A 16,765-nucleotide genomic window follows, 5' to 3' on the forward strand; every position below is an offset into this window, starting at 1 on the left:
AAAACGTCATTCATTTGTCAAGGAAGCAATGGCGGGTCCAAATAGTAATTGAAGCTTATTTCTAGCAGGTCACACTTAGTACTAATTGGTTTTGATTAATGTCTACCATTAAGCTTACAAGCAGCCCTATCAAAGTTTGTTAGTTCCTATCTATCAATTGCTGTATGTTACACTCTCAAAGTTAATAACGGTTAATGTGATAACTATACCTGTTAAAAATGTATACAATGGTTATGATCGTATGTAATCACAACCTTTTTTTAGTTTTTTTTTTTTCGTCAGAAAATGCTTTTACGCATACCCGGGCTTGTAGATATACGTTATACCATACCTATACGAAATAGTCTAAACAACGCCGTCTCAACCTTGCTATTGACTTCACTTGGAACAAATTAGTTTTATTGATATTTACAATGCCAACCATCTTTACACAATAAATTTTTAAACAAAAAAATAGTGGACCATGGAAGTAGGAACCTACGGTCGACCTCGCAAGTCAGCAATTATTAAAATGACCCTTTGATCTTTATTTATACTTAGTCATCGATACCTACTCGTAAATATACTGAGGTGAGATAGACTCTATTTTTTGCAACTTATAGCACAAAAGAACGGCGTTCTGGTTGCACGTTACTTGAGCTCAAGTGCAGCAAATAAAAGATACAACAACGGTAGCTTAAATGTAAATAAAATTAATTTTAAAAACACATTGCGACAGTACTTTTGGTCCCCAAAGAATTGGACTCGTCAGAATGCACCATATGAGCCCATTCACGAAACGTCTACTAAAACCACCGAAGAGTTCCATCATCCGTCTTCCGTCTCCAACATTAGACCAAGGCCGTGTTGCATAATATTACAAGCGGAACTCCTTTTCTAATAAGTGGAATTAGAATAGGAGTTCCGCTTGTAATATTAGTTGTAGTCTATTATGCAACACGGCCGAGATCTATAATTCCAATCGATTGTTTTGTCATTTGTAGTTATTTTATAAACCTAATTAAAAGGAGGTTAAAAAAGACTTGCAAGATTTGATTACATTGTTAGTTACTCAGTTACAAGTGAAGTTATAAGTGTTAAAAATGCCGTATCCCATTCCAGGAATGCCGCGAGCCCTTCCACGGCGGCTCGTTCTTCGAGCACGAAGGGCAGCCCTACTGCGAGACGCACTACCACGGCAAGCGCGGCTCCCTCTGCGCCGGCTGCCACAAGCCCATCGCCGGCCGCTGCATCACCGCCATGTTCCGCAAGTTCCATCCTGAACACTTCGTCTGCGCCTTCTGTCTGAGGCAACTTAATAAGGGCACGTTCAAAGAACAGAACGATAAGCCGTACTGTCATACGTGCTTTGAGAAACTCTTCGGTTAGACGAGAGATGGCGCTGTTGTCAAATACGAGGCGCTTTCGGTAAAGAGCTGTTGATTAAACATTAAAACTGTCAACGAACAGTGCGACGCCGCTTCTATTTCTTTTTGAACCTATAAGGAATACAATCATAAGTAATGAAACAATAAGACACAAAAAGCCCTATTATTGTTCATCGTCCTTCCGCAAGTTCCACGAAGGGCAGTGCTGCGAGACTCAATGCCACGGCAAGCGCGGCTCGCTGTACCACCGCTATGTTCAGAGTTAGACGAGAGATGGCGCTGTTGTTAAAGTTTAAACACGCTTTCAGTAAAGTACAGAGATGCTGATTTAAAGATACATCTGGACGTCGCAATTGCGTCTAAAATCACAATAAACTACTTGTGATTTCATGCCATTATCGCTTTTTTAAATTGCCAAATTAAACGCCAGGAGCCTATTTTCCCTGCGTCCTATTACCATGACTAGCAGTAAGTAGTAAAAATTGGTACTTGTTACCAGATCTACACAGTATTTAAACATTTGCTATGAGGCGACACAACCACGATAGATTAGACCGATATATCGACAAATAATGAGAAGAATCTGGTATACAAATATACTGTATCTTTCACTATTTTATCAATTGCCATTTAAAATGATTACAATGTTTAACCTGTCGTCTACCATCACGCTGTCAAAAAAAAAGAACGTTACAGAAACCATGGCTCATTCGCAGGATGTGGAAAAATTTGACATTCTCTATAAATATGCTCGTAAATTATGATAGTGATTTATAATTATAACTTGTTTTATTTATTCTGGCTCTCAATGATATAGGTTATCGACAAAGGTATATTACTTTAGGATATACCTGTAAAAATATTGTTTAAACGCTTTTGAAAACCGTTTGACGCACCGACTCGCGTAACTTACTGTTTGTAACTTCGTATTTCTGGAAAGTGAAGTTATATTCGGCACCAATCTGTACTTCACTTCATTGCGTTTGTATTGGATTACGACTAATAGAATATAATACGTATTTTTAATTAAATAAAACTACTTTTCGACTGCAGATATCAAGACCGGAAATCTCCGTCCGTAACAAATTACGGGGTACAAAATACTGGCCGGAGATATCCGGCCTGGGTACATAAGAGGGGTGCTTCTTTTCTTAAAGGTTGGACAAATGCGTATGCCTGTTTTTTGGCCGGAGATCTCCGGCTTGGGTAGACGACAGGTTAATTAATTATTATACGATATGTGTAACGTTTTGAAATCTGGAAGTAATTTTGTTTACATAAACGGATTTAATAACTAATGATAACACGAATCGATTATAATATAAGTATAGAGGACATCACACTGTGATTACATAATTATATCACTTACATTATACCTAAAGATGTTCGTTGTGACCGTATTACGATGTCTAGTACAAAAAGTAGTAACGTTTTATGCCGAAAAGTAGACTTTCGAAATCTCTTATTGAAATTTGTGATTATAAATTTCTTATTATAAGAGTAGACGATGAAAATGTACAAAAAGTAGAAATCGAGTAGTTATTGTGCAACTAAATACATGTAATTATGAATTGTCAATATTTCATAAATTAATGATAAATGTTATAATACCATTTATAAAATAAGGAATAATAATGTAATTGTAATTCGTTTGTCACTTACATAAATGCAGGCACGGTGTTGTTTATTTACTTACTTTATTAATTATTATAAACTCATTTGTGTAAATGATAAATAAAATACAACTGATTTACGTAAGAATATGTATGTCTGTGTTGTAGAACTTTGTCTTTATAACTTTTAACATCAACTATAAGAACATTTATGTAACAATTACATTTATTTCACTAAAATAAATGTGTTTGCTAATATAATTAAAATCGCATAGTTCTAAAACGCATCCATACCTATATATAATGCCAATTTAGACGGCCTACTAAGAAATGTTTGGTCTAACAGTCAATACTTAATGACAACAGAAGCTGAATTTAATGCCAACTCGATGTTAGTAAACCCTGACTAAGTAACACCTAACTAGTGTAGTGTGATAAAACTAAGTACTAAATGATCGACGAATTTCACCGAATTTAGGCACCGATCGACAAAAAAATATTTAGTAAGCAATGGAGCGGCCAGTACAACTTATTTTATTTTGACGCAAAATGATCATCCATTGTCATAGAAATTAAATTAAATACTTACTTTAAGTATAAACTAACGAGTAAAAAATGTATCGGGATGACTGGCGCAAACGAAAAGTCCCGTGATCATTTGCCCATACATTATCCTCGTAAGGCCCAATGTGCATTACAATGTACACTCTGTTTCAATCTAATTTGAACTAAGGTTCTGAAGTAGTATTTCTTTTGTTTCATTGTTTTCTAAAACAAATGAAAGTCACCCTAATCTTCTATACAACAAGGTTCAAATTAAAAATAGGAAAACTTTGTATGGTGGGCCTTACGAGGTTATAAGATTCGATTTGCGTTTCGGCCCCTGATGACGATGAGATGTTTACTCACGAGTTACGACCTAATACAAACGGCCAGTTACAATATGTTGAAACATGAGTCACACTTGCCTACTATGATACATGTAGTAAGTAAGACTAGATATGACTCCAAATCATTTGGTTAAAAAACGTATGACTCATCACTGTCTCTTGTAATATTTAGAACTATCTGGTGTTAATAAGGAATGTATTGTGTAAGGATGTTACTGATGAAATCTTCTGAAATTATTTCGGCTTATAGTTAGCTCAATCGCTTCACTGACAGCCTTGCATTTCGTACGCAAAAGTGCAATTATATAACAAATTATTGTAAGTACGCCTGTTAACTTATTCTGTGGTACCTTGAGCACCTGAGCATACCATTTCAACAGTTATTTATATTGTAACAAATCTTGGCTGTAAACCTTTAATTGCCAACCAAATTTCATGTTATTTACCTGTAGGTATTGTGATGATTTTTTTCAACGGTAGCTAAATGCCATTAAATATATCGGGACAATCTCAACCATCGGGAAAATAAAACTGTCTGCAAATACAAATGACAGTTGGCACAATTCCACAGTAGGTGGAATTTCCCCATATTAGATAGTCTATATTACACACATAAAGGGGCCTGTAGACGGGCCACATTTTCACTGCAATATTTGGCCGGCAACTATTGGTGTCCCTCTCTTACTCACATGTTAGAGAAATACACCAATAGTTGCCGGCCACATATTGCAGTGATAATATGCCCCGTCTACAGGCCCCAAAATATAGAAATAGTGGCAGCATTTGTCTCATGGTTGCTATTGACACGACTGATCTTATGCTTTATGTGGTATGATATGATATACCACCGCCCACACTGTTAACTGACAGTTCGTAAACCTTAATACAAAAGGCATAAGGTCCAAGATTGCTGACTGTACATACCTACTTATTACGAAAGTAGTTACCCGTTTTACTTTCTACCTTTTAATTGTTGATGTGACATGCACGTGCCTACGAGCTATAAGCCGATATTTTTTTCTAGAAGCATTGTTTGAAATGTGTGAAATATCGATTCCTACCAACCTTGGTACAACCTTTCAATAATGCATAATGATACTTATTTTCACCGTGTCAAGGTGTATTTTAAACGACGCGTCGTATTTTACGTGCATTTTATGTTATACGCTTTGATAATCGATAACGCGTTGTTAAGTTCTAATTCTTCCATTAGTGTTAAACGCTGTACAGTTATAGCTTTTGTTATGTTCATATATTTTTATTGCTGTGCGTTATCGCAGGAATAATTAACAATATTGGTGTATGGGAGTAACATTCGTTTTGTAAATCTCACAGTTGTGTATTCTTTTTTAACTGTTGTTAATATGTTTGACATAGACATTTGACCATGATTCAGGAGTACTTCCCGTAGTTATCACTAAGAAAAAATCTTTGTTGTCAATACCTACCGGGTTTTTTCGGTACCTAGTTACCAAAACATACAATCAAGAGGTCACTTTTATACAAAGTGACCTGAACCCATATACCTACACCCGATGGTGGTAGGAATAGAGTTAACGAAATATATTTTGCGCTGATTTAACACTTGTATGGCGAATGAGTTCAAATTATATGCTCTTAACTATATGTAGGTAACTAGTGGGAAATAGAGCAGTAGATAATATGATAATTTTGGCCTAATACTTTTTGTGTGGATTAAATAGTCTTATGTTTATACCATGAAGGTACAAACCTAAAGTAAACTACACAGTACAAATCGTATCAAACCTAAACTTTAGTCAACTTCATACAGATATTATAATGAAGTCTTGAGATTTTTTTTACCTAAACTAATATGTAATAGTAACGAAATGACTTGTTTTATTACCGTAGTGTTACTTCCATCGCCAGTTTGTTTTGTCAGTTATCTAGGAGTAGTGAGCAAGTGCCAAACGCCGGCAGTTGTGGCGCCGCCGCCGTCCGCCCAGCTGATTAACGGTTCAACTAAAACTGTGCCTTACGCCAACGCGTTTAAACTGTTTGAACATAATTGGTAGAACGTAAACGCCTGCTGTAAGGCACTTCGTTGAATTGTTAATGTTCATATTGGTTTAGATTATGGTTAAAATTAGCCTTGACAATTGTTTTTGTTACTTTAACTGATTATAAACGATTAGGAAATCAGATAATTCCTTTTGTTTTTGCTAGCGATTCCTATACACTTATCAGTATTAAAAATCATGTGCCTAATGATATAATTATACTTTATTTGTAACTAAAAGCCAATGTCATCCAGATATTTACTTTGAATGTTAATTACCAGAATAAACATAGTAGCAAGGTCATTGCTAGGTAATAATGTAAATACGTATTGTTGTAACAGCTGGGCGGGCCTTATGTTATGTTAATCGCTTCGCTTGCGGTGGACGGGCCGCGTAACTTGGGTAGACGTAATGGATGTAAAACGTAGAGTAAGGAACGATTTTATTGAATCTGTAATATTTTAACAAAATATATTTAATGTTTTTTACCTGATACTTTCATTTTATAAATACCCATAACGAGGTCAATTTACTTTATAATTTGTTTAATAACTTGCGAAAATAATGCAATACGAATACCTACACGAAATCAGAGGAGTACGCAATTAATCAATCATCATTCAAAAAATTACACAGAAAATAATTGAGACAGTTTTCTTTATTAGCTAAATGTTTTTTTATGCGCTGGTTTAATAATCAGGTAAAATTCTTGAAGTCTTTCATTCAGTCGTAAAAATAATTCTTCGTTAACTATTGGGTTCGCATAAGACGTATCTCTACGTGGTTTACATAACCTAATAGGCTAATATTAGCAACTATCGGTTGTCGTTTTGCTATCGCTGGGGAATCCAGACTGATAACTATGAAAGCATGTACGTGCCCACGCGCCACCTACGTGATCGAAAGCCGATAGCCATTTTCGCCTACAACGTTCTAGAAAAGTGAATGAAACAAGATAATACGACAGAACAGATATATTTGACTCATTTCACAGCACTTAAACGCATCCCTACACTTAAACATAGGCTCTTAGCTTACAATAAAAAACACGATTACAACTTAAATAAAACTTTGTAAACCGAAATAAATGTCATATACTAAGAAAAAGTGACCAAAGCCTCCAGTGCCCCAGGCTGGAATCGAACCGGCGTCCTCTGCTATCGCGGCAGGTGCCTGTGCCATTCGGCCACCGGGCCACAGCGGCATAGGTCGATTTTTTTTAAAGTATATGCACTTCTGACTGAAGGCTTATGGCGCCCCCTGGCCATCCCTAAGGTAAAACAGTGGTTCGACCTTCTAACTGGATCATCTCAGGTGATACCGAGCTAGTCTTAGTAAGTATATGACATTTATTTCAGTTTCTAATTTATATAGTAGTGTTTCTACTTGAAATAAAAACAAATTAAAATATTTTCTGAAAATAATTTAATTTGTTCTAATACTTCTAATAGTAAAACTTTGTAATTTTAAACTTAACTATATTATGTAATTCAATAACTTAGATCTTAAAACGAGTCAGTCTTTGGTGAAATGCTGTCAGAACCGGTCCCTACGCTAGTCCAGGGAAGAGTTCTGAAAAGGATTCGCACCAGAAGTCTGACAAATCCATAGATTCTGGTTCACTGAGCGGTGAGGCCATGGAATCATATCCTAAATCGCTGAAGCTATGACTCGGAGACACTGCCAACAGATCCTCATCTGCAGATCTGGGGGACAAGCTCATAGGGGAGAGCATTTTCATGTCATCTAGAGATATAGTGCCATCGGTGAGCGATGTGAAGTCTGTTTCGACTTGAATTGGAGCACTTTTTGTTAGCTCAGGGAAGTCCAAGTCAATTTGAGTTTCCTCGATAACTTGTTCTTCACATGGCACTTCAACGGTGACGCAGTTCTCCTGTAGACTGGCGTAGAACATGTCTCCCTTGTCGTTGTGTGTGTCCGTGTCGGGCGCGTCAGTGTAGGGGTGCGCGTACGAGTGCTGGGTCAGTATCCTGTGCACGTCGTGCTTCAGGTCTACGATTGCATCTTCACTGGGTTCCAGGTGCTCTGCTGCGGGCCCCACCACTTCAGCTCCTTCAGCGCGCTCTCCAGTGTCCCGCACTGGGACCTGCAACAAAAGATAACAATTTCAATAAGTTTTTTGTTAGGACTCGGTAATTAAAGGCATTGCTGTTTTCAACCCTATCTCTAAGTCTTAGAGACTCATATTCGCGGACAAAACTTTAAAACTACTTGTTTCTCAATAAATAATAATTTGTTAATGAGGAAACCTTGACACCCTTACTTTTAGGGTTCCGTATTACCCTTACCATTTGTACCATTTTGTGTATTTATAATTATTACATTATTAATTACAAAATATACATATATTTAATAAAATATTACCCTCGTAATATTTTAAATTATTCAAAAATATTAATTTTCATTCTAGTCATGTATTTAACCTTGTTTGAATGTCATTGCTGAATACAAAAATGTCAAAATGGCGAACATAATAAATTTAAAAATCATTTGAATCATTCAATTACTATCATTCTAACTTTAACATCCGGAATGGTTTAGTCACTTAATTTAAACTTAAGAGTAAACTCCTGTAATGCAAATTAGGTGACTCATTTAGGACATACCATGTAAGATAGGTAGGTATTTACGTTAAATTTTAAAAACAAAGGATGTCACTTTAATCCCTTTAGCCAATAAATACCATTGTCATAAACATGAAGTAAAACGACAAAAACATTGCATCAGCCAGAGCTAAGCCTTCGCTCGGTGGGCGGGAGGCGTGACGTCACGATTGTATGGCACTTGCATCAGCCGAATGGCAAGTAACGTTAGTCACAGGTCACCGCGTGTTGCGTGCTTTCCGGCCTTACACGGGTTCTCCTTTATAATATTGGTTGCCGAATTGCCCATTTAGATATTTTTAAGTGTTTCAATGTTAATAATATTGTCTTCGCGATAGTTACTCATGAAATAAAACTATGAAAACGGATTATATCGCGTATATTGAATTTTCGAAACGTCAGGATGTATTATAAATTCAATATACGCGATATAATCCGTTTTCATAGTTTTATTTCATGTTTTAATGTTGTTTAATATAAATTGGCATTTTGTTGAACTCTGAATTTTTGATTACTCGTATATGATTATTATGAATAATTTTGTTACTGATTATAATAAAAACAAAGATTTTCCTTATAATTGAATATTATGCACTAATAATTGTCCAAAACAAAAACATAACTGGAAAGTTTTTGTTTAACTTTGTTACTTAAAAACAAGAGTTCAGGGTCAATAAACAGTGATATGATAAGATTGATAAGCGGCCTACTCAGCTAATTATGAGTGATAGTTTACTAATTACTATAGAGTGACTGTAGGTACAGGTAGCTATTGAATGTACAAATAGAGATGACGGAACAAATCTAACTAGGTGCAGTTCCACATTCACAAATGACATCTAAATAGGTAAGGTCAGGTGGGGTAAGAGAAACATAGTTTATTTTGCTTGGGGCAAGAGAAACAGTATGAGGATTTACTACAAATGTTTCTCTTCAAACCTCATTAATATTAACTCATTCAATTCCTATTTTTTAAGTAACCTAGGTACCTGTAGAGCTTCTGTTTAGATAAAAGATATAGTAATATAACTTACATCTTGAGCCGCTCCTGAACTGCCTGCATCAATTTCCTTGATGAGTGAGTCGGCAAGCTGTTGTAAGGTGTCAAGGTACTCTTCGGACTCGAGGTGCTGGAGGAGGTCTGCGAGAGGAGACACATCGCCAGCAGCAGGCGCGCCGCGCGCAGTGCCGTCGGGGGCCCATCCTGCTGCCGAGGAGTAGACTCTGCCGGTCCCCGGGCCCCCGAGACACTGCGCTCCGCGCGCAGCTCCGCGTTCTCGCTCAACAGACGCTCGTTCAGCGCCTTGAGGCTTTCCACCTGGATAAAAAATGCTTTTTTATTTACCTCAGGCTTTTTAGGAGCTTTTTAGAGTGGTAGGTATTTTTGACCAGTGGTTCTTAGACAATTCATGGGCAAGGTTCAAACCTAATTAGAACTTGAATTGTGATTTTAACCTGCAATAGGGACCTAAAGTTGCAAATCTCTAGACACCTCTGACAATTAGCAAAGTTTTGGTATGCAAGTAAAAAAAGTATTAGGTTTTGGTTGGTGTAGATATATGAATGAACGAATGAATAGTATTTATTTCAGGACAGGTCAGGTCAGGTGTATTTCAGGAATGAATGAGTAGTATATAATGTCTCTAGCTCTTATTAAGTTACATTACAGATAACAATTCTAAACAACAATTATTATTTAGATTTTTTATCAATCATTAATTTTACAAGAGGAGTTACATTTACAACAATTCAAAAAGTTCTAACTATACATAGGATTTTTTTTTTGGACTTGTTTTTAAGAAAATTGTTTGTTTAACATGTACAAACCTCACTAATCAGCCGCTCGTTCCTGTCAGCCAGCTCCTGGATCCTGGATTCCATCTCGTCCATCTTGGCTTTCTTGCGATCGCGGGACGTTTGAGCCGCCACACGATTCTTCAGTTTCCTGCATCATTACAATATTGTTATTATTATCCATATCACCATATCCATGAAACAGGAGTCATGTAAAGGTGACTTTGAATTATTAATGAAGCTAAAATCAATACTATGTTGACATTTAAAGAGGAGAAAGGACATATAATTTTTAATGATGCTTGTAGTTTCGTCATATCTTTATAGATGCACTCTCCTGCCCTAGTTACAACTTTTATCTATATTCCTTATCTCATAACATAACAACACACGCCGCATAGATGTCATCATACTTATAGGTACACATAGCCCAGGGCAATGTCCCCGGCGCTAACTCGACAAAACGCCCGCTAACTGACCGTAGTTCTGTAGAAAAGAAAGCGACCAACTTTTCTAAAGCTAACCACGCAAGCAAAATAAAGAAGTCAATGGACTTACTTTCTTTGCATCTTCTCCTCCCAGGAAAGGTGGTCCAGCCGGCGCTTCCGCGACGGGGCGGGCGACGCCGGCTCCAGAACCACCTTCGTGTCCTCATCCACCGCCAGGTAGTTGTTCGGTACCGTAATGATTATCGGAGCACTCATCTTGAAGCTGACGCTATTCTTCAAAACAAAACACTCTGATACCAATTGATGCTAATGTGACGGTCGCATACTACCGCGAATTGCTTGTTTGAAAAGCATTAGAATCACTTCACTTTGTTAGAAGTTGAGTAACGAGCCGAATGTGCGTCTTTCATGTTTAGGAGCTCGATTTGTACTGTACGTTCGAGAAACTGCGTCGTGGATTTACGTGATTGGCGGAGAGTTATCAGGGGGCGGAATCGACGCGTTGACAATTTCGAACGACGAGGATGGCGAAATACAGTCAGTCTATGAAAAAGAGAGATAGTTACGTGACGTTCAAGATTTCTTCCTACCACGATACGTTTTTAAATGCTCGCGTAGTCCGTAGCGCAGTGGTAGTGGTACCGGCAATAACCGGTACGTGGCAACGATAAACAGTAATGCGGAATAATAATAATAATAACAATGGTACATTGATATTGGAAACATTAGTCATTATTTATATCACCAAGGTCATTATCATAACATTTAATGTTAATATAGATCACAAGTAAATTAGGATTAGTGGATTAGACATAGGCTGTGACAATAGGATAGTTTTTTTCCCGGAATCACCCATGCGGAAACAATATTTTGTCACCATATTTTATTTTAGGGCCAGCCTGTATATTGAAATTAAAATCGTTTTAATTTTTAACTTGCTTTGCCCGTGACTTTGTCTGCGTGAAATTAGTACGTAATTTGGGTACCTTAATTTTTAAATAAAAAAAGGATGGATTTCAATACATCCTTCTTCACCCCCAAAATGGTCCACTACAAATTTTCACCCCATTTTTTCCACCCTTAAGGAATGATTTCGGGGATAAAAATTATTCTATATCCTTCCCCACAGGGTCAGACAGTTTGAGTCCCCATACCAAGTTTCATCTAAAGCCTGACCAGTTGCCAGAAATATATGATCATTGTCAAGAGGGCGCTGTTATTCTCATGTATAGGGTGACAGTTCAGTATAGTATGAAAAAATTAGTTCCAGTGAAATTCCGCAACATGGCGCGTCATCATATACTTATTCCTGGTCAGGCTTTAAATCGGTTCAGCGGTTATTTATTCCCCATACAAATTTCCGACCCCCTTTTCACTCCCTTGAGGGGTGAATTGATGAATTCTGGGATAAAACGTATCCTATATGTCCTTCCCCGGGACTCAAACTATCTGTATACCCTGACTACCCTGTATACCAAATTTCAACTAAATTTCAACTAAGCGTGAAGAGGTAACAGACAGACAGACACAGTTTCGCATTTATAATATTACTAGCTTTTGCCCGCGACTTCGTCTGCGTGGAGTTAGTAATTTGGGTAGCTTATTTTTAATACAATCTGCTTTTCATCGATTCCCCATAAAACTTCCACCCCCCCCCCTTTTCACCCCATTAAAGGATGACTTCTGGGATAAAAACTACCCTATGTCATTCCCCGGGACTCAAACTATCTCTATACCAAATTTCAACTGAAGACAGACAGACAGACACACTTTCGCATTTATAATATAATATACTACTTAATATTATAAATGCGAATGCATGCATAGAAGTATGGATATTAGTATGGATGGTTAGTAAGTTTAAGTTACAGCCGATATGGTCACCGAAGAGGAACATAAGATGTAAATAAATACCAAAATATATGTATTTCATACACAAGTTCTATCATTGACTCGGTGTTCAATCCCACAACCTCCGGATGAACTCTAGCGGGAGTTCGGGGAGTTGCATGCACATTATGTAGCACATATAATAATACATGTGCTTGCAACTTGCAACACAAAAAATAGTATAATATATGCATAGTCATATAAGTGAAACACCCAACTTTTCAGTAGAAAAGGCGCAAAATCCATTTTTCTATGGGAAGTCAATCTTCGCGCCTACATTTTTTAAATTTGCCGTCTTTTTCTACTGACAAGGTCGCTGTGCCAGAGTAAAATCGGTATGCTGCTCGTATTTAAAGAGCGATAGAGAGGCAGATGAGGATGGTAAACATTGGTTCAATGTGGACGCACCCTGCAATGTAAACTTGGGTGTTTAAACACATGTCTTAAATAGCATCAAGTGTGCTGTCAAATTTAGAAAAATAATTAACTGTCATTTATTCCAGTGCTTTACTATGTCTATGGCTTTGCTGCCTTTGTCGTGAAAAGAACATTATTTTACTTTGAACATAAATATTGATATCTTCATAAGTATTTAAAGCTAGGTATAAATAAAAATAATTGAAGTCATCAACGATGGCTTCCACAAGCTCCGATAATCAATCCACAATTGCGCAGAAAACATGGGTAATGGCCAACAGCATCGAATCGGTGTCCAGTGTTGACGAAATATACCGCTACGATAAGAAGCAACAGCAAGACATCCTTGCCGCTAAACCATGGGAAAAAGAGTAAGTTTCCACTCCATTTCCATGTTATATAAACGAACAAAATGTATCCAAAAATTAATTATTATTCTATTTGCAGTCCACATTTCTTCAAAGACATCAGGATCTCTGCATTAGCTCTTTTGAAAATGGTGATGCACGCTCGCTCCGGCGGGACTCTAGAAGTTATGGGGCTTTTATTAGGTAAGACAATCAGCATACTTGCTTTTTATGAATTCCTTTATGATTATGCTTGCCGCAATACTAACTGGCGACTGAGATCATAATGCTATCTCCTTTACCCTTGTTAAGACCAACCAAAAGTGAAAGAGATGGCATTATGACCTGACTCGCCACTTAGTTTTGCGGCAAGTATAGTTGGATTTCAAAGTTTTTTTTAAAATCTATATTTTTTTTTAAGGACGGAGTTTCATCACTCAGTGACGATGTCACTCCCGTAGTGAGATCTATAGTAATAATGTAGTAGTGCAGTATTACCTACACTATGTTTCTAAGTTTATGTTTTTTGTTTTGCAGGCAAAGTAGATGCAAATACTATGCTAGTGATGGACTCATTTGCTTTGCCTGTCGAGGGCACAGAGACTCGCGTCAACGCGCAGGCACAGGCTTACGAATACATGACAGCTTACATAGAGGCAGCCAAACAGGTAATGGACACTCTCTCTCCCTCTCACTCAAGCTCTTCTACCCTTCGGGTGTTGGCCTCCTTCATTTTGAATTAGGTTTGTTAGCTGCCATAGCATTATTATGATTGATAAGCTTCTCTGTCCTACAATATTATTTAGGCATATAATATATTAAGAAACAAAATTACGCATAATTTATACAGTAGGCTCGATAATCTATACTTTAAAAAAAAACGACCCCTCTTCGGACTCATGGAGTGTTCGGATTATATATCCTGAAAAAATATATTTAATGAGAATTCAAAACTACAAAAACAAAGTAACTTAATACTTCATAAAAAAAAGAGAAAATCACATAGTTGTGATGTCAAATGCGGAATAATTTTAAGAAGTCGTCTAATTTAGTCTGCCGGGTTCTCTTTATTGACCAAGCAATGGCTTGGTCCCAAAGTTGTCCAAGGGGTCAGTCAGGCAGTTTGGATTACAGCTAGCCTGTGTACGGATTATCGAGGCTAGGGCCTCTACATCTAAAAATCCAACAGTTATACTTTGAAGTTATGTAACAGTAACACATAAAAAATATATTTTGTTTCCAGGTTGGCCGCCATGAAAATGCCATTGGTTGGTACCACAGTCACCCTGGCTATGGGTGCTGGCTGTCTGGCATCGATGTCTCCACACAGATGCTCAATCAGAACTTCCAAGAGCCATTTGTGGCCATTGTCATTGATCCCGTCAGAACTATCTCGGCCGGCAAGGTCTGCCTTGGCGCTTTTAGGACATATCCAAAGGTAGGTTATCAAATAATGAGTTAGAAGTTTTTGATTGTAGATATTACATTGCAATCCTAGGAAGCACTTTCTATTAAACCGCGTCGTACGCGAGTGGAATAAATTACCAGAAGCAGTGATATGTGCTCCTTCAGTGAGCACCTTTAAAAACAAACTTGACAAACACTTAAAACAACTAACAAAATGAACACTAATAGACCTAATAGTAAAAAAAAAACAAGTGCAGTGATATACACGCATCAGCTTTCAGCTGCTAGTGTATTAAACAATATAATAATAATAATAATTGAAACATCAATAACTGCAATTGTCACAATTTCTATATGTATTTGGTAGGTGCTAGTGGTTGTGCAGTTTTATTATGTGCACACTTGTCTGACTACTGCTATGTAATTTACAGACAATTTGCAAATGTATTCAAAGCTACATATTTTGTTTATAGGGTTACAAACCAGCTAATGAAGAGCCCTCAGAATACCAGACCATCCCGCTCAACAAAATTGAAGACTTTGGTGTCCACTGCAAACAATACTACTCCCTGGAGGTGTCCTACTTCAAGTCTTCTCTAGACCGAAGACTGCTGGACTCTCTGTGGAACAAATATTGGGTCAACACACTCAGCAGCTCCAGTCTGATTACCAATGCTGACTACACAACGGGACAGATATTTGATTTGTCCGACAAGTTGGAACAGAGTGAAGTGTGCTTAGGTAAGAACTTACAATAATGTGCATGTAGGGCGAAAATAATTCTTATTTATAATTTTTCTGTGTTCTTTAGTGTATAAATTGGTATAAATAAAACACAGACAATACCTCTTGCGTCAAATCTGACACAATGACAGTTCTTCCAGTTCTAATTTGGTTGGGCTTAATTTCAAAACACATTCAATGCCGAAAACCCGACTCGGGTATTTTATGGTTTCGTTCCCAGGCCGGACGACCCGATAGTCGGGATCGTTGTATTAAGCTTTATATGACTAAATTTCTGATTTAAAAAGGAATATTCTGTAAATTATTCTCCTTTGATGGTGGTGTTGAGGGGAGACTAATCTCCCATGGACAGGTACTAACCTCAAAATATATCCTCTTTGGCACCTATGTTAACTGCGTGTGACCTTGTTGCAAACCTTGTTTTTTTTGTAAAATCTTCAAAAAACCCATTCTTGTTGCAGGTCGCGGTGGCTTCATAGTGCCCGGCGCAGACCCGCACGAGAAGCGTACGGAGGATAAGCTCGGCAAGGCCACGAAGGACGCCTGCAAGACCACTATCGAGGTCATCCACGGGCTCATGGCGCAGATGATCAAGGACCGCTTGTTCAATGGCGTCAGTGGCCGTCCCGGACCTGCCACGCCCATGATTGAGGACTCCTAGTGTACCATATAAGATACTTTAATTATATTACTATGTCACCATGGATTTTTTTTCCAATATACTACTAGGGAGATTTCATCACTGCTACACCAGGGGGCCTAACCAAGTGACAATCGCTGATAGAAGATGCCAATCGAAAGTGAAATAATGAATGGAAATGATCACGTGACTTTTCGTTGTTTCTTTCATCCCGATACGTTTTTTTTTCTTTTCAATTGGCGTTTGTCGATGTACGATTGTCATATTTCCCCTGCGCAGAAATCATAACAAATTTTACGTTTTTTGTCTCTGCGTGCAAGAGGATTGCAAACTTCTGAACGCGAGTATTGTCAGGCGTTCAGATATTTATGACATCCCTTGACTGTCGTGATGTATGTTTCTCATTGCGCCTGTACATTATTGAACACACAGTTGCAAAAGTGCATACCAACTTTATTAATGGAATTAATTCATAAAGTGGGTAAATGTCTAGTGTCTGTAGTATTGACATTGGGGATATTCAAGTTAAATGACTTTGATATAATGATTTATTTCAGGTTGA

At 37.5% G+C, this 16,765-nt stretch overlaps 3 protein-coding genes across 9 annotated transcripts in view; 2 read left to right on the plus strand and 1 right to left on the minus strand.

The window, feature by feature from the left end:
* The window catches only part of LOC134742213 (paxillin), a 104,608-nt gene extending 98,229 nt beyond the window's left edge, over positions 1-6,379 (plus strand). For 6 of the 7 annotated variants that reach the window (XM_063675228.1, XM_063675227.1, XM_063675223.1 and 3 more), the window contains one exon: positions 1,102-6,379. In XM_063675228.1, the coding sequence (XP_063531298.1) occupies positions 1,102-1,368 (267 nt within the window). In that variant the 3' untranslated portion in view covers positions 1,369-6,379. The remainder of the gene's footprint in view (positions 1-1,101) is intronic. The other variant, XM_063675224.1, reaches the window with a different exon arrangement.
* A 1,382-nt stretch (positions 6,380-7,761) lies between these two features.
* LOC134742195 (X-box-binding protein 1) lies at positions 7,762-11,318 on the minus strand. The gene is made up of 4 exons (XM_063675195.1): positions 10,868-11,318; positions 10,343-10,460; positions 9,550-9,833; positions 7,762-7,998 (listed from the first exon to the last, which is right to left on the minus strand). The coding sequence occupies exons 1-4, from the start codon at positions 11,011-11,013 to the stop codon at positions 7,905-7,907; spliced, it is 642 nt and encodes a 213-aa protein (XP_063531265.1). The 5' UTR covers positions 11,014-11,318; the 3' UTR covers positions 7,762-7,904.
* A 1,860-nt stretch (positions 11,319-13,178) lies between these two features.
* Positions 13,179-16,723, plus strand: LOC134742196 (COP9 signalosome complex subunit 5). The gene is made up of 6 exons (XM_063675196.1): positions 13,179-13,436; positions 13,513-13,616; positions 13,950-14,080; positions 14,656-14,850; positions 15,293-15,560; positions 16,025-16,723. The coding sequence occupies exons 1-6, from the start codon at positions 13,282-13,284 to the stop codon at positions 16,222-16,224; spliced, it is 1,053 nt and encodes a 350-aa protein (XP_063531266.1). The 5' UTR covers positions 13,179-13,281; the 3' UTR covers positions 16,225-16,723.
* The last annotated feature ends 42 nt before the right edge of the window (positions 16,724-16,765 follow it).

Source organism: Cydia strobilella, chromosome 6 (assembly GCF_947568885.1).
Source record: "Cydia strobilella chromosome 6, ilCydStro3.1, whole genome shotgun sequence".
Lineage (NCBI taxonomy): Eukaryota > Metazoa > Arthropoda > Insecta > Lepidoptera > Tortricidae > Cydia > Cydia strobilella.